This window comes from Telmatherina bonti (genome assembly GCF_933228915.1).
Source record: "Telmatherina bonti genome assembly, chromosome: 15".
In the NCBI taxonomy this organism is placed as follows: domain Eukaryota; kingdom Metazoa; phylum Chordata; class Actinopteri; order Atheriniformes; family Telmatherinidae; genus Telmatherina; species Telmatherina bonti.
The window spans coordinates 39,972,636-39,992,856 of NC_136613.1; the positions used below are offsets into that span (position 1 = coordinate 39,972,636).

Consider the following 20,221-nt stretch of genomic DNA (forward strand, 5'->3'; position numbering starts at 1 on the left):
ATCCTGTTCCACCTCATCACCATGAGAATCTCCCGTTCCACCACATCACCATGAGAATCTTTCATTCCTTCACATCACCATGAGAATCTCCCGTTCCACGTCATCATGTTAAGGAATCTCCCTTTTCCCCCTCATCACCATGAGAATATCCTGTTCCACCTCATCACCATGAGAATCTCCCGTTCCACCAAATCACCATGAGAATCTTTCATTCCTTCACATCACCATGAGAATCTCCCGTTCCACCACATCACCATGAGAATCTCCTGTTCCACCTCATTATGATGAGAATCTCCTGTTCCACCACATAGCCATGAGAATCTTCCGTTCCACCTCATCACCATGAGAATATTCCGTTCCACCTCATCATGTTAAGGAATCTCCCTTTTCCCCCTCATCACCGTGAGAATCTTCAGTTCCACCTCATCACCATGAGAACCTCCCGTTCCACCACATCACCATGAGAATCTTTCATTCCTTCACATCACCATGAGAATCTCCCGTTCCACGTCATCATGTTAAGGAATCTCCCTTTTCCCCCTCATCACCATGAGAATATCCTGTTCCACCTCATCACCATGAGAATCTCCCGTTCCACCAAATCACCATGAGAATCTTTCATTCCTTCACATCACCATGAGAATCTCCCGTTCCACCACATCACCATGAGAATTCCCCGTACCACCCCATCACAATGAGAATCTCCCGTTCCACCACCTCACCATGAGAATCTCCTGTTCCACCTCATCATGATGAGAATCTCCTGTGTACCACATAGCCATGAGAATTCCCCGTTCCACCACATCAAAGTGAGATTCTCCTGTTCCACCACATCACCATGAGAATCTCCTGTTCCACCTCATTATGATGAGAATCTCCTGTTCCACCACATAGCCATGAGAATCTTCCGTTCCACCTCATCACCATGAGAATATTCCGTTCCACCACATCAAAGTGAGATTCTCCCGTTTCACCTTATCACCATGAGAATCTTTCATTCCTTCACATCACCATGAGAATTCCCCGTTCCACCTCATCACCATGAGAATCTCCCGTTCCACCTCATCATGTTAAGGAATCTCCCTTTTCCACCGCATCACCATGAGAATCTCCCGTTCCACCAAATCACCATGAGAATCTTTCATTCCTTAACATCACAATGAGAATCTCCCGTTCCACCACATCACCATGAGAATTCCCCGTTCCACCTCATCACAATGAGAATCTCCTGTTCCACCTCATCACCATGAGAATCTCCCGTTCCACCACATCACCATGAGAATCTCATGTTCCACCTCATCATGATGAGAATCTCCTGTTCCACCATATAGCCATGAGAATTCCCCGTTCCACCTCATCACCATGAGAATCTCCCGTTCCACCTCATCACCATGAGAATCTTTCATTCCTTCACATCACCATGAGAATCTCCCTTTTCCCCCTCATCACCATGAGAATCTTCAGTTCCACCTCATCACCATGAGAATCTCCCGTTCCACCACATCACCATGAGAATCTTTCATTCCTTCACATCACCATGAGAATCTCCCGTTCCACGTCATCATGTTAAGGAATCTCCCTTTTCCCCCTCATCACCATGAGAATATCCTGTTCCACCTCATCACCATGAGAATCTTTCATTCCTTCACATCACCATGAGAATATCCTGTTCCACCTCATCACCATGAGAATCTCCCGTTCCACCAAATCACCATGAGAATCTTTCATTCCTTCCCATCATGATGAGAATCTCCCGTTCCACCACATCACCATGAGAATTCCCCGTACCACCTCATCACAGTAAGAATCTCCCGTTCCACCACATCACCATGAGAATCTCCTGTTCCACCTCATCATGATGAGAATCTCCTGTTCCACCACATAGCCATGAGAATTCCCCGTTCCACCACATCAACGTCAGAATCTCCCGTTCCACCTCATCACCATGAAAATCTTTCATTCCTTCACATCACCATGAGAATCTCCCGTTCCACGTCATCACCATGAGAATCTTCAGTTCCACCATATCACCATGAGAATCTTTCATTCCTTCACATCACCATGAGAATATCCTGTTCCACCTCATCACCATGAGAATCTCCCGTTCCACCACATCACCATGAGAATCTCCCGTTCCACGTCATCACCATGAGAATCTTCAGTTCCACCACATCACCATGAGAATCTCCCGTTCCACGTCATCACCATGAGAATCTTCAGTTCCACCACATCACCATGAGAATCTCCCGTTCCACCACATCACCATGAGAATCTCCCGTTCCACGTCATCACCATGAGAATCTTTCATTCCTTCACATCACCATGAGAATATCCTGTTCCACCTCATCACCATGAGAATCTCCCGTTCCACCAAATCACCATGAGAATCTTTCATTCCTTCACATCACCATGAGAATCTCCCGTTCCACCACATCACCATGAGAATTCCCCGTACCACCTCATCACAATGAGAATCTCCCGTTCCACCACATCACCATGAGAATCTCCTGTTCCACCTCATCATGATGAGAATCTCCTGTGTACCACATAGCCATGAGAATTCCCCGTTCCACCTCATCACAATGACAATCTCCCGTTCCACCACATCACTATGAGAATCTCCCGTTCCACCTCATCACCATGAGAATATTCCGTTCCACCACATAACCATGAGAATCTTCAGTTCCACCTCATCACCATGAGAATCTCCCGTTCCACCACATCACCATGAGAATCTCCCGTTCCACCAAATCACCATGAGAATCTTTCATTCCTTCACATCACCATGAGAATCTCCCGTTCCACCACATCACCATGAGAATTCCCCGTTCCACCTCATCACAATGAGAATCTCCCGTTCCACCTCATCACCATGAGAATCTCCCGTTCCACTTCATTATGATGAGAATCTCCTGTTCCACCACATAGCCATGAGAATTCCCCGTTCCACCTCATCACAATGAGAATCTCCCGTTCCACCACATCACTATGAGAATCTCCCGTTCCACCTCATCGTGTTAAGGAATCTCCCTTTTCCCCCTCATCACCATGAGAATATCCTGTTCCACCTCATCACAATGAGAATCTCCCGTTTCACCACATCACCATGAGAATCTTCCATTCTACCTCATCACCATGAGAATATTCCGTTCCACCACATCACCATGAGAATATCCTGTTCCACCTCATCACCATGAGAATCTCCCGTTCCACCACATCACCATGAGAATCTCCCGTTCCACGTCATCACCATGAGAATCTTCAGTTCCACCACATCACCATGAGAATCTCCCGTTCCACGTCATCACCATGAGAATCTTCAGTTCCCCCACATCACCATGAGAATCTCCCGTTCCACCACATCACCATGAGAATCTCCAGTTCCACGTCATCACCATAAGAATCTTAAGTTCCACCACATCACCATGAGAATCTTTCATTCCTTCACATCACCATGAGAATCTCCCGTTCCACGTCATCATGTTAAGGAATCTCTCTTTTCCCCCTCATCACCATGAGAATATCCTGTTCCACCTCATCACCATGAGAATCTTCAGTTCCACCACATCACCATGAGAATCTTTCATTCCTTCACATCACCATGAGAATATCCTGTTCCACCTCATCATCATGAGAATCTCCCGTTCCACCAAATCACCATGAGAATCTTTCATTCCTTCACATCACCATGAGAATCTCCCGTTCCACCACATCACCATGAGAATTCCCCGTACCACCTCATCACAATGAGAATCTCCCGTTCCACCACATCACCATGAGAATCTCCTGTTCCACCTCATCATGATGAGAATCTCCTGTGTACCACATAGCCATGAGAATTCCCCGTTCCACCTCATCACAATGACAATCTCCCGTTCCACCACATCACTATGAGAATCTCCCGTTCCACCTCATCACCATGAGAATATTCCGTTCAACCACATAACCATGAGAATCTTCAGTTCCACCTCATCACCATGAGAATCTCCCGTTCCACCACATCACCATGAGAATCTCCCGTTCCACCAAATCACCATGAGAATCTTTCATTCCTTCACATCACCATGAGAATCTCCCGTTCCACCACATCACCATGAGAATTCCCTGTTCCACCTCATCACAATGAGAATCTCCCGTTCCACCTCATCACCATGAGAATCTCCCGTTCCACTTCATTATGATGAGAATCTCCTGTTCCACCACATAGCCATGAGAATTCCCCGTTCCACCTCATCACAATGAGAATCTCCCGTTCCACCACATCACTATGAGAATCTCCCGTTCCACCTCATCGTGTTAAGGAATCTCCCTTTTCCCCCTCATCACCATGAGAATATCCTGTTCCACCTCATCACAATGAGAATCTCCCGTTTCACCACATCACCATGAGAATCTTCCATTCTACCTCATCACCATGAGAATCTTCAGTTCCACCACATCACCATGAGAATCTCCCGTTCCACGTCATCACCATGAGAATCTTCAGTTCCACCACATCACCATGAGAATCTCCCATTCCACCACATCACCATGAGAATCTCCAGTTCCACGTCATCACCATAAGAATCTTAATTTCCACCACATCACCATGAGAATCTTTCATTCCTTCACATCACCATGAGAATCTCCCGTTCCACGTCATCATGTTAAGGAATCTCTCTTTTCCCCCTCATCACCATGAGAATATCCTGTTCCACCTCATCACCATGAGAATCTTCAGTTCCACCACATCACCATGAGAATCTTTCATTCCTTCACATCACCATGAGAATATCCTGTTCCACCTCATCATCATGAGAATCTCCCGTTCCACCAAATCACCATGAGAATCTTTCATTCCTTCACATCACCATGAGAATCTCCCGTTCCACCACATCACCATGAGAATTCCCCGTACCACCTCATCACAATGAGAATCTCCCGTTCCACCACATCACCATGAGAATCTCCTGTTCCACCTCATCATGATGAGAATCTCCTGTGTACCACATAGCCATGAGAATTCCCCGTTCCACCTCATCACAATGACAATCTCCCGTTCCACCACATCACTATGAGAATCTCCCGTTCCACCTCATCACCATGAGAATATTCCGTTCCACCACATAACCATGAGAATCTTCAGTTCCACCTCATCACCATGAGAATCTCCCGTTCCACCACATCACCATGAGAATCTCCCGTTCCACCAAATCACCATGAGAATCTTTCATTCCTTCACATCACCATGAGAATCTCCCGTTCCACCACATCACCATGAGAATTCCCCGTTCCACCTCATCACAATGAGAATCTCCCGTTCCACCTCATCACCATGAGAATCTCCCGTTCCACTTCATTATGATGAGAATCTCCTGTTCCACCACATAGCCATGAGAATTCCCCGTTCCACCTCATCACAATGAGAATCTCCCGTTCCACCACATCACTATGAGAATCTCCCGTTCCACCTCATCGTGTTAAGGAATCTCCCTTTTCCCCCTCATCACCATGAGAATATCCTGTTCCACCTCATCACAATGAGAATCTCCCGTTTCACCACATCACCATGAGAATCTTCCATTCTACCTCATCACCATGAGAATATTCCGTTCCACCACATCACCATGAGAATCTCCTGTTCCACCTCATCATGATGAGAATATCCTGGTCCACCACATAGCCATGAGAATTCCCCGTTCCATCTCATCACAATGAGAATCTCCCGTTCCACCTCATCACCATGACAATCTCCCGTTCCACCACATCACCATGAGAATCTCCCGTTCCACCACATCATGATGAGAATCTCCTGTTCCACCATATAGCCATGAGAATTCCCAGTTCCACCTCATCACAATGAGAATCTCCCGTTCTACCACATCACTATGAGAATCTCCCGTTCCACCTCATCATGATGAGAATCTCCCGTTCCACCTCATCACCATGACAATCTCCCGTTCCACCACATCACCATGAGAATCTCCCGTTCCACCACATCATGATGAGAATCTCCTGTTCCACCATATAGCCATGAGAATTCCCAGTTCCACCTCATCACAATGAGAATCTCCCGTTCTACCACATCACTATGAGAATCTCCCGTTCCACCTCATCATGTTAAGGAATCTCCCTTTTCCCCCTCATCACCATGAGGATATCCTTTTCCACCTCATCACAATGAGAATCCCCCGGTTCACCACATCACTATGAGAATCTTCCGTTCCACCTCATCACCATGAGAATATTCCGTTCCACCACATAAAGTGAGATTCTCCCGTTCCACCACATCACCATGAGAATCTCCTGTTCCACCTCATTATGATGAGAATCTCCTGTTCCACCACATAGCCATGAGAATTCCCCGTTCAACCTCATCACAATGAGAATCTCCCGTTCCACCACATCACTATGAGAATCTCCCGTTCCACCTCATCGTGGTAAGGAATCTCCCTTTTCCCCCTCATCACCATGAGAATATCCTGTTCCACCTCATCACAATGAGAATCTCCCGTTTCACCACATCACCATGAGAATCTTCCATTCTACCTCATCACCATGAGAATATTCCGTTCCACCACATCAAAGTGAGATTCTCCCATTCCACCACATCACCATGAGAATATCCTGTTCCACCACATCACTATGAGAATCTTTCATTCCACCACATCACCATGAGAATCTCCCGTTTAACTTCATCACCATGAGAGTCTCCTGTTCCACCACATACCTATTAGATTTCCCCATTCCACCTCATCACAATGAGAATCTCCTGTTCCACCACATACCCATGAGAATTCCCCGTTCCACCTCATCACCATGAGAATCTTCAGTTCCACCCCATCATGATGAGAATCTCCCGTTCCATCACATCACCATGAGAATCTCATGTTCCACCTCATCATGATGAGAATCTCCTGTTCCACCACATAGCCATGACAATTCCCTGTTCCACCTCATCACCATGAGACTCTTCATTCTTTCACATCACCATGAGAATCTCCCGTTCCACAACATCACCATGAGAATCTCCTGTTCCACCTCATCATGATGAGAATCTCCTGTTCCACCACATAGCCATGAGAATTCCCCGTTCCACCTCATCACAATGAGAATCTCCCGTTCCACTTCATCACCATGAGAATCTCCCGTTCCACCACATCACCATGAGAATCTCATGTTCCACCTCATCATGATGAGAATCTCCTGTTCCACCACATAGCCATGAGAATTCCCCGTTCCACCTCATCACCATGAGAATCTTTCATTCCTTCACATCACCATGAGAATGTCCCGTTCCACCACATCACCATGAGAATTCCTGTTCCACCTCATCACAATGAGAATCTCCCGTTCCACCACATCACCATGAGAATCTCCTGTCCCACCTCATCATGATGAGAATATCCTGTTCCACCACATAGCCATGAGAATACCCCATTCCATCTCATCACAATGAGAATCTCCCGTTCCACCTCATCACCATGAGAATCTCCCGTTCCACCACATCACCATGAGAATCTCCCGTTCCACCACATCATGATGAGAATCTCCTGTTCCACCACATAGCCATGAGAATTCCCAGTTCCACCTCATCACAATGAGAATCTCCCGTTCCACCACATCACTATGAGAATCTCCCGTTCCACCTCATCATATTAAGGAATCTCCCTTTTCCCCCTCATCACCATGAGGATATCCTTTTCCACCTCATCACAATGAGAATCCCCCGGTTCACCACATCACTATGAGAATCTTCCGTTCCACCTCATCACCATGAGAATACCCCATTCCATCTCATCACAATGAGAATCTCCCGTTCCACCTCATCACCATGAGAATCTCCCGTTCCACCACATCACCATGAGAATCTCCTGTCCCACCTCATCATGATGAGAATATCCTGTTCCACCACATAGCCATGAGAATACCCCATTCCATCTCATCACAATGAGAATCTCCCGTTCCACCTCATCACCATGAGAATCTCCCGTTCCACCACATCACCATGAGAATCTCCCGTTCCACCACATCATGATGAGAATCTCCTGTTCCACCACATAGCCATGAGAATTCCCAGTTCCACCTCATCACAATGAGAATCTCCCGTTCCACCACATCACTATGAGAATCTCCCGTTCCACCTCATCATATTAAGGAATCTCCCTTTTCCCCCTCATCACCATGAGGATATCCTTTTCCACCTCATCACAATGAGAATCCCCCGGTTCACCACATCACTATGAGAATCTTCCGTTCCCCCTCATCACCATGAGAATATTCCGTTCCACCACATAAAGTGAGATTCTCCCGTTCCACCACATCACAATGAGAATCTCCCGTTCCACCTCATTATGATGAGAATCACCTGTTCCACCACATAGCCATGAGAATTCCCCGTTCCACCTCATCACAATGAGAATCTCCCGTTCCACCACATAAAGTGAGATTCTCCCGTTCCACCACATCACCATGAGAATCTCCTGTTCCACCTCATTATGATGAGAATCACCTGTTCCACCACATAGCCATGAGAATTCCCCGTTCCACCTCATCACCATGAGAATCTCCCGTTCCACCACATCACTATGAGAATCTCCCGTTCCACCTCATCGTGGTAAGGAATCTCCCTTTCCCCCCTCATCACCATGAGAATATCCTGTTCCACCTCATCACAATGAGAATCTCCCGTTTTACCACATCACCATGATAATCTTCCATTCTACCTCATCACCATGAGAATATTCCGTTCCACCACATCACCATGAGAATCTCCCGTTCCACCTCATTATGATGAGAATCACCTGTTCCACCACATAGCCATGAGAATTCCCCGTTCCACCTCATCACAATGAGAATCTCCCGTTCCACCACATAAAGTGAGATTCTCCCGTTCCACCACATCACCATGAGAATCTCCTGTTCCACCTCATTATGATGAGAATCACCTGTTCCACCACATAGCCATGAGAATTCCCCGTTCCACCTCATCACAATGAGAATCTCCCGTTCCACCACATCACTATGAGAATCTCCCGTTCCACCTCATCGTGGTAAGGAATCTCCCTTTCCCCCCTCATCACCATGAGAATATCCTGTTCCACCTCATCACAATGAGAATCTCCCGTTTTACCACATCACCATGAGAATCTTCCATTCTACCTCATCACCATGAGAATATTCCGTTCCACCACATCAAAGTGAGATTCTCCCGTTCCACCACATCAAAGTGAGATTCTCCCGTTCCACCACATCACCATGAGAATCTCCCGTTCCACCACATCACTATGAGAATCTTTCATTCCATCACATCTCCATGAGGATCTCCCGTTTAACTTCATCACCATGAGAGTCTCCTGTTCCACCACATACCTATTAGATTTCCCCGTTCCACCTCATCACAATGAGAATCTCCTGTTCCACCACATACCCATGAGAATTCCCCGTTCCACCTCATCACCATGAGAATCTTCAGTTCCACCCCATCATGATGAGAATCTCCCGTTCCACCACATCACCATGAGAATCTCATGTTCCACCTCATCATGATGAGAATCTCCTGTTCCACCACATAGCCATGAAAATTCCCCGTTCCACCTCATCACCATGAGAATCTTCATTCCTTCACATCACCATGAGAATCTCCCGTTCCACCACATCACCATGAGAATCTCCTGTTCCACCTCATCATGATGAGAATCTCCTGTTCCACCACATAGCCATGAGAATTCCCGTTCCACCTCATCACAATGAGAATCTCCCGTTCCACCTCATCACCATGAGAATCTCCCGTTCCACCACATCACCATGAGAATCTCATGTTCCACCTCATCACAATGAGAATCTCCCGTTCCACCACATCACAATGAGAATCTCCTGTTCCACCTCATCATGATGAGAATCTCCTGTTCCACCACATAGCCATGAGAATTCCCCGTTCCACCTCATCACAATGACAATCTCCCGTTCCACCTCATCACCATGAGAATCTCCCGTTCCACCACATCACCATGAGAATCTCCCGTTCCACCACATCATGATGAGAATCTCCTGTTCCACCACATAGCCATGAGAATTCCCAGTTCCACCTCATCACCATGAGAATCTCCCGTTCCACCACATCACTATGAGAATCTCCCGTTCCTCCTCATCATGTTAAGGAATCTCCCTTTTCCCCCTCATCACCATGAGGATATCCTGTTCCACCTCATCATGATGAGAATCTCCTGTTCCACCACATAGCCATGAGAATTCCCCGTTCCATCTCATCACAATGAGAATCTCCCGTTCCACCTCATCACCATGAGAATCTCCCGTTCCCCCCACATCACCATGAGAATCTCCCGTTCCACCACATCATGATGAGAATCTCCTGTTCCACCACATAGCCATGAGAATTCCCAGTTCCACCTCATCACAATGAGAATCTTCCGTTCCACCACATCACTATGAGAATCTCCCGTTCCACCTCATCATGTTAAGGAATCTCCTTTTTCCCCCTCATCACCATGAGGATATCCTTTTCCACCTCATCACAATGAGAATCTCAGGTTTCACCACATCACTATGAGAATCTTCCGTTCCACCTCATCACCATGAGAATATTCCGTTCCACCACATAAAGTTAAATTCTCCCGTTCCACCACATCACAATGAGAATCTCCCGTTCCACCTCATTATGATGAGAATCTCCTGTTCCACCACATAGCCATGAGAATTCCCCGTTCCACCTCATCACAATGAGAATCTCCCGTTCCACCACATAAAATGAGATTCTCCCGTTCCACCACATCACCATGAGAATCTCCTGTTCCACCTCATTATGATGAGAATCTCCTGTTCCACCACATAGCCATGAGAATTCCCCGTTCCACCTCATCATCATGAGAATCTCCCGTTCCACCACATCACCATGAGAATCTCCCGTTCCACCTCATCATCATGAGAATCTCCCGTTCCACCTCATCACCATGAGAATATCCTGTTCCACCTCATCACAATTAGAATCTCCCGTTTCACCACATCACCATGAAAATCTTCCATTCTACCTCATCACCATGAGAATCTCCTGTTCCACCTCATCATGATGAGAATCTCCTGTTCCACCACATAGCCATGAGAATTCCCCATTCCATCTCATCACAATGAGAATCTCCCGTTCCACCTCATCACCATGAGAATCTCCCGTTCCACCACATCACCATGAGAATCTCCCGTTCCACCACATCATGATGAGAATCTCCTGTTCCACCACATAGCCATGAGAATTCCCAGTTCCAACTCATCACAATGAGAATCTCCCGTTCCACCACATCACTATGAGAATCTCCCGTTCCACCTCATCATGTTAAGGAATCTCCCTTTTCCCCCTCATCACCATGAGGATATCCTTTTCCACCTCATCACAATGAGAATCCCCCGGTTCACCACATCACTATGAGAATCTTCCGTTCCACCTTATCACCATGAGAATCTTTCATTCCTTCACATCACCATGAGAATTCCCTGTTCCACCTCATCACCATGATAATCTCCCGTTCCACCTCATTATGATGAGAATCTCCTGTTCCACCACATGGCCATGAGAATTCCCCGTTCCACCTCATCACAATGAGAATCTCCCGTTCCACCACATAAAGTGAGATTCTCCCGTTCCACCACATCACCATGAGAATCTCCTGTTCCACCTCATTATGATGAGAATCTCCTGTTCCACTTCATTATGATGAGAATCTCCTGTTCCACCACATAGCCATGAGAATTCCCCGTTCCACCTCATCACAATGAGAATCTCCCCTTCCACCACATCACCATGAGTTTCTCCCGTTCCACCACATCACCATGAGAATCTCCCGTTCCACCACATCACCATGAGAATGTCCCGTTCCACCACATCACCATGAGAATATTCCGCTCCACCTCATCACCATGAGAATCTCCTTTTCCGCCTCATCACCATGAGAATCTCCTGTTCCACCACTTCACAGTGACAATCTCCCGTTCCACCTTATTAAAGTGACAATATCCCATTCTACCTCTTCACCATGAGAATCTTTCATTCCACCACATCACCATGAGAATCTCCTGTTCCACCACATCACCATGAGAATCTTTCATTCCACCACATCACCATGAGAATCTCCTGTTCCACCACATCACCATGAGAATCTTTAATTCCACCACATCACCATGAGAATCTCCTGTTCCACCTCATCACCATGAGAATCTCCTGTTCCACCTCATCACCATGAGAATCTCCTTTTCCATCTAATCACAATGAGAATCTCCCGTTCCACCACATCACCATGAGAATCTCCCGTTCCACCACATCACCATCAGAATCTTCCGCTCCACCTCATCACCATGAGAATCTCCTGTTCCACTTCATCACCATGAGAATCTCCCGTTCCACCACATCACCATCAGAATCTTCCGCTCCACCTCATCACCATGAGAATCTCCTGTTCCACCTCATCACCATGAGAATCTTTCATTCCATCACATCTTTATGAGAATGTCCCGTTCCACCTCATCACCATGAGAATCTCCCGTTCCACCTCATTACAGTGAGATTCTCCTGTTCCACCTCATCACATATCCACGAGAATATCCTTCCACCACATTACCATGAGTTTCTCCCGTTCCACCACATCACCATGAGAATATCCTGTTCCACCACATCACTATGAGAATCTTTCATTCCATCACATCACCATGAGAATCTCCCGTTCCACCTCATCACCATGAGAATCTCCCGTTCCAGCTCATTACAGTGAGATTCTCCTGTTCCACCACATCACCATGAGAATATCCTGTTCCACCTCATCATCATGAGAATCTCCCGTTCCATCAAATTCTCCATGAGGATCTCCCGTTTAACTTCATCACCATGAGAGTCTCCTGTTCCACCACATAGCTATTACATTTCCCCGTTCCACCTCATCACAATGAGAATCTCCCCTTCCACCATATCACCATGAGAATCTTTCATTCCATCACATCTCTATGAGAATGTCCCGTTCCACCTCATCACCATGAGAATCTCCCGTTCCACCTCATTACAGTGAGATACTCCTGTTCCACCTCATCACCATGAGAATATCCTTCCACCACATTACCATGAGTTTCTCCCGTTCCACCACATCACCATGAGAATCTCCCATTCCATCTAATCACCATGAGAATCTCCCGTTCCACCACATCATCATGAGAATCTCCCGTTCCACCACATCACCATGAGAATCTCCCGTTCCACCTCATCATCATGAGAATCTCCCGTTCCACCACATCACCATGAGAATCTCCCGTTCCACCACATCACCATCAGAATCTTTCATTCCATCACATCTCTATGAGAATGTCCCGTTCCACCTCATCACCATGAGAATCTCCCGTTCCACCTCATTACAGTGAGATTCTCCTGTTCCACCTAATCACCATGAGAATATCCTTCCACCACATTACCATGAGTTTCTCCCGTTCCACCTCATCACCATGAGAATCTCCCGTTCCACCACATCACCATGAGAATCTCCCGTTCCACCACATCACCATGAGAATCTCCCATTCCACCTAATCACAATGAGAATCTCCCGTTCCACCACATCACCATGAGAATATCCTTCCACCACATTACCATGAGTTTCTCTCGTTCCACCACATCACCATGAGAATCTCCCGTTCCACCTCATCACTCTGAGAATCTCCCGTTCCACCTCATCACCATGAGAATCTCCCGTTCCACCAAATCACCATGAGAATCTTTCATTCCTTCACATCACCATGAGAATCTCCCGTTCCACCACATCACCATGAGAATCTCCCGTTCCACCACATCACCATGAGAATATTCCGCTCCACCTCATCACCATGAGAATCTCTTGTTCCGCCTCATCACCATGAGAATCTCCTGTTCCACAACTTCACAGTGAGAATCTCCCGTTCCACCTCATTAAAGTGAGAATATCCCATTCTACCTCTTCACCATGAGAATCTTTCATTCCACCACATCACCATGAGAATCTCCTGTTCCACCACATCACCATGAGTATCTTTCATTCCACCACATCACCATGAGAATCTCCTGTTCCACCACATCACCATGAGAATCTTTCATTCAACCACATCACTATGAGAATCTCCTGTTCCATCTAATCACAATGAGAATCTCCCGTTCCACCACATCACCATGAGAATCTCCCATTCCACCTCATCACCATGAGAATCTCCTGTTCCACCACATCACCATGAGAATCTTTCATTCAACCACATCACTATGAGAATCTCCCGTTCCACCTAATCACAATGAGAATCTCCCGTTCCACCTCATCATCATGAGAATCTCCCGTTCCACCACATCACCATGAGAATCTCCCGTTCCACCTCATCATCATGAGAATCTCCCGTTCCACCTCATCACCATGAGAATCTCCCGTTCCACCTCATTACAGTGAGATTCTCCTGTTCCACCTCATCACCATGAGAATATCCTTCCACCACATTACCATGAGTTTCTCCCGTTCCACCACATCACCATGAGAATCTCCCGTTCCACCTCATCACCATGAGAATCTCCCGTTCCACCTCATCACCATGAGAATCTCCCGATCCACCACATCACCATGAGAATCTCCCGTTCCACCACATCACCATGAGAATCTCCCATTCCACCTAATCATAATGAGAATCTCCCGTTCCACCACATCACCATGATAATCTCCCATTCCATCTAATCACCATGAGAATCTCCCGTTCCACCACATCACCATGAGAATCTCCCATTCCACCTAATCACAATGAGAATCTCCCGTTCCATCTCATCATCATGAGAATCTCCCGTTCCACCACATCACCATGAGAATCTCCCGTTCCACCTCATCATCATGAGAATCTCCCGTTCCACCACATCACCATGAGAATCTCCCGTTCCACCTCATCACCATGAGAATCTCCCGTTCCACCTCATCATCATGAGAATCTCCCGTTCCACCACATCACCATGAGAATCTCCCATTCCACCTAATCACAATGAGAATCTCCCGTTCCATCTCATCATCATGAGAATCTCCCGTTCCACCACATCACCATGAGAATCTCCCGTTCCACCTCATCACCATGATAATCTCCCGTTCCATCTCATCACCATGAGAATCTCCCGTTCCACCACATCACCATCAGAATCTTTCATTCCATCACATCTCTATGAGAATGTCCCGTTCCACCTCATCACCATGAGAATCTCCTGTTCCACCTCATTACAGTGAGATTCTCCTGTTCCACCTAATCACCATGAGAATATCCTTCCACCACATTACCATGAGTTTCTCCCGTTCCACCACATCACCATGAGAATCTCCCGTTCCACCTCATCACCATGAGAATCTCCCGTTCCACCACATCACCATGAGAATCTCCCGTTCCACCACATCACCATGAGAATCTCCCATTCCACCTAATCACAATGAGAATCTCCCGTTCCACCACATCACCATGAGAATATCCTTCCACCACATTACCATGAGTTTCTCCCGTTCCACCACATCACCATGAGAATCTCCCGTTCCACCTCATCACTATGAGAATCTCCCGTTCCACCTCATCACCATGAGAATCTCCCGTTCCACCAAATCACCATGAGAATCTTTCATTCCTTCACATCACCATGAGAATCTCCCGTTCCACCACATCACCATGAGAATCTCCTGTTCCACCACATCACCATGAGAATCTTTCATTCAACCACATCACTATGAGAATCTCCTGTTCCATCTAATCACAATGAGAATCTCCCGTTCCACCACATCACCATGAGAATCTCCCATTCCACCTCATCACCATGAGAATCTCCTGTTCCACCACATCACCATGAGAATCTTTCATTCAACCACATCACTATGAGAATCTCCCGTTCCACCTAATCACAATGAGAATCTCCCGTTCCACCTCATCATCATGAGAATCTCCCGTTCCACCACATCACCATGAGAATCTCCCGTTCCACCTCATCATCATGAGAATCTCCCGTTCCACCTCATCACCATGAGAATCTCCCGTTCCACCTCATTACAGTGAGATTCTCCTGTTCCACCTCATCACCATGAGAATATCCTTCCACCACATTACCATGAGTTTCTCCCGTTCCACCACATCACCATGAGAATCTCCCGTTCCACCTCATCACCATGAGAATCTCCCGTTCCACCTCATCACCATGAGAATCTCCCGATCCACCACATCACCATGAGAATCTCCCGTTCCACCACATCACCATGAGAATCTCCCATTCCACCTAATCATAATGAGAATCTCCCGTTCCACCACATCACCATGATAATCTCCCATTCCATCTAATCACCATGAGAATCTCCCGTTCCACCACATCACCATGAGAATCTCCCATTCCACCTAATCACAATGAGAATCTCCCGTTCCATCTCATCATCATGAGAATCTCCCGTTCCACCACATCACCATGAGAATCTCCCGTTCCACCTCATCATCATGAGAATCTCCCGTTCCACCACATCACCATGAGAATCTCCCGTTCCACCTCATCACCATGAGAATCTCCCGTTCCACCTCATCATCATGAGAATCTCCCGTTCCACCACATCACCATGAGAATCTCCCATTCCACCTAATCACAATGAGAATCTCCCGTTCCATCTCATCATCATGAGAATCTCCCGTTCCACCACATCACCATGAGAATCTCCCGTTCCACCTCATCACCATGATAATCTCCCGTTCCATCTCATCACCATGAGAATCTCCCGTTCCACCACATCACCATCAGAATCTTTCATTCCATCACATCTCTATGAGAATGTCCCGTTCCACCTCATCACCATGAGAATCTCCTGTTCCACCTCATTACAGTGAGATTCTCCTGTTCCACCTAATCACCATGAGAATATCCTTCCACCACATTACCATGAGTTTCTCCCGTTCCACCACATCACCATGAGAATCTCCCGTTCCACCTCATCACCATGAGAATCTCCCGTTCCACCACATCACCATGAGAATCTCCCGTTCCACCACATCACCATGAGAATCTCCCATTCCACCTAATCACAATGAGAATCTCCCGTTCCACCACATCACCATGAGAATATCCTTCCACCACATTACCATGAGTTTCTCCCGTTCCACCACATCACCATGAGAATCTCCCGTTCCACCTCATCACTATGAGAATCTCCCGTTCCACCTCATCACCATGAGAATCTCCCGTTCCACCAAATCACCATGAGAATCTTTCATTCCTTCACATCACCATGAGAATCTCCCGTTCCACCACATCACCATGAGAATCTCCCGTTCCACCACATCACCATGAGAATATTCCGCTCCACCTCATCACCATGAGAATCTCTTGTTCCGCCTCATCACCATGAGAATCTCCTGTTCCACCACTTCACAGTGAGAATCTCCCGTTCCACCTCATTAAAGTGAGAATATCCCATTCTACCTCTTCACCATGAGAATCTTTCATTCCACCACATCACCATGAGAATCTTTCATTCCACCACATCACCATGAGAATCTCCTGTTCCACCACATCACCATGAGAATCTTTCATTCAACCACATCACTATGAGAATCTCCTGTTCCATCTAATCACAATGAGAATCTCCCGTTCCACCACATCACCATGAGAATCTCCCATTCCACCTAATCACAATGAGAATCTCCCGTTCCACCTCATCATCATGAGAATCTCCCGTTCCACCACATCACCATGAGAATCTCCCGTTCCACCTCATCATCATGAGAATCTCCCGTTCCACCACATCACCATGAGAATCTCCCGTTCCACCACATCACCATGAGAATCTCCCGTTCCACCTCATCACCATGAGAATCTCCCGTTCCACCACATCACCATGAGAATCTCCCGTTCCACCACATCACCATGAGAATCTCCCATTCCACCTCATCATGATGAGAATCTCCCGTTCCACCTCATCACCATGAGAATCTCCCGTTCCACCTCATCACCAGGAGAATCTCCCGTTCCACCACATCACCATGAGAATCTCCCATTCCACCACATCACCATGAGAATCTCCCGTTCCACCTCATCATCATGAGAATCTCCCGTTCCACCTCATCACCATGAGAATCTCCCGTTCCACCACATCACCATGAGAATCTCCCGTTCCACCAAATCACCATGAGAATCTTTCATTCCTTCACATCACCATGAGAATCTCCCGTTCCACCTCATCACCATGAGAATCTCCCGTTCCACCACATCACCATGAGAATCTCCCGTTCCACCACATCACCATGAGAATATTCCGCTCCACCTCATTAAAGTTAGAATATCCCATTCTACCTCTTCACCATGAGAATCTTTCATTCCACCACATCACCATGAGAATCTCCTGTTCCACCACATCACCATGAGAATCTTTCATTCCTTCACATCACCATGAGAATCTCCTGTTCCGCCTCATCACCATGAGAATCTCCCGTTCCACCTCATTAAAGTTAGAATATCCCATTCTACCTCTTCACCATGAGAATCTTTCATTCCACCACATCACCATGAGAATCTCCTGTTCCACCACATCACCATGAGAATCTTTCATTCCACCACATCACCATGAGAATCTCCTGTTCCACCACAGTTTGAGAATTTTCCTTCAACATCATGATGAGAATTTTATTGTAAAATCTGGTGAAATGGAAATAGTTTTACATTGTTAAATATGGTTCTAAAAAACTGTCATTTGAATTAAGATGCGAATATAATGCTTCCCTTTTAATATCCAGCTTTCACATGTTCTCACCTCCCAGTTTGTCCACCAAACATCTCCACGTCTGAAAACTGTATGATAGGGAAATTTTCCACATGGAGATGCAACTAATGTCTTACTGTGATGACTTGGTCCAGACTGGACACAGATTGAGACTAAAAAGAAATCAAATAATATCTGAGCAGAACAACAGTCTTTGTAGCTTTCTGTTAAACTTATTTAGTGTCTACTTACGGTTAGCTGAGCTGTTGAGTGTTGATCCATCATTTGTAGTGATCTGTAACTGCATCACATCATTTTCAACCAGAACCTTCAGGATGTTGATGTATTTTGCAGCTTTTCGCCTGGAGTTGATTTTCCCAGTCAATTTGGATAAGACCAAGGAGCACCCACTTTTGCTGGTCCTGTATGTATTTTCTGTTGCGCATGCATTTCTTTCTACCTGCTGTAAAACTTCATTTAAAGCCTGACACACAATTGGTCTCCCTATTCATCAGTTTTTACATGATGTCCACAAGTATATCTCATTAATTCATGTGTACAGTGCCCTTTTTAGAACATCCTTGTCAAGAAAGAAGAGGTATCAGGGAAAATTTGTCCAGTTCCAGTAAAAAGGTTGTCAGAACGATAGCCTACTCAACACTTTACTTTACTAAAATGCAACAACTTTGCACCACTATGTTACACAGCAGGCAACAAAAGCCAGCAATACAGCTCAACCATGGTAAGGCACAGCCTGTTGATCATTTTAGTAAATGTAAAATAAAATTTAGAAATCATTGTATAGCATTGTAATAACATTTAAATTCATATAATTTTTTTTTCTTTCAAAAATGCAACGTTTGCTCTGAAGCTTTTGTCAGTTTCAATAATAGCCAGCAGAAGGGTTTATACACTGCACCTTGAGATCAATGCTGAATGAATGGGGGGGAAATAAAACAGGAAACCCGAAACTAAGGCACAGCAAAAACCACATCATGACAGGTGATGCATTTCAACATCAGTTGTTCAGAGGAGACTGCCTAAACTGGGCCTCCATGGTCAAATTGCTGTAAAGAGAAAGAAAAATAAGAATAAGAGACTAATTTGGGTCAAGAAACATCAGGAATGACTTCATATCAGTGGAAATCTGTGCTCTGGTCTGATGAATTCAAATATGAGATATTTAGTTCCACTTGCCATGTTTTTGTGAGATGCAGAAAAGGTGAGCACATGGTTCCTATATGTGTGGTTCCCACGGTGAAGCATGCAGGAGGAGACGTATGGGGGTTCTTTGCTAGTGAAACAGTTGATTAGTTAGTCAACATCCAAAGAACACTTAACCAGCATGGCGACCTCAGCATTGATCAGCAATATGCCATCCCATCTGGTTTGCACTTAATGGGACCATCACTTGTATTTCAAGAGGGCAATGATCCCAAACACACCTCCAGACTGTGTAGGGGATGTTTGACCAAGAAACAGAATGATGGAGT

The 20,221-nt window shown here is 46.1% G+C and overlaps 1 protein-coding gene across 1 annotated transcript in view; it reads left to right on the plus strand.

Annotated features, from left to right (window-relative positions):
- The window catches only part of LOC306766933 (inactive dipeptidyl peptidase 10-like), a gene marked incomplete at both ends in the record, with an annotated part of 238,030 nt that overhangs the window by 207,661 nt on the left and 10,148 nt on the right, over positions 1-20,221 (plus strand). The window contains one exon of the mRNA XM_079254791.1: positions 19,083-19,152. Coding sequence (XP_079110917.1) covers positions 19,083-19,152 — 70 coding nt within the window. The remainder of the gene's footprint in view (positions 1-19,082; positions 19,153-20,221) is intronic.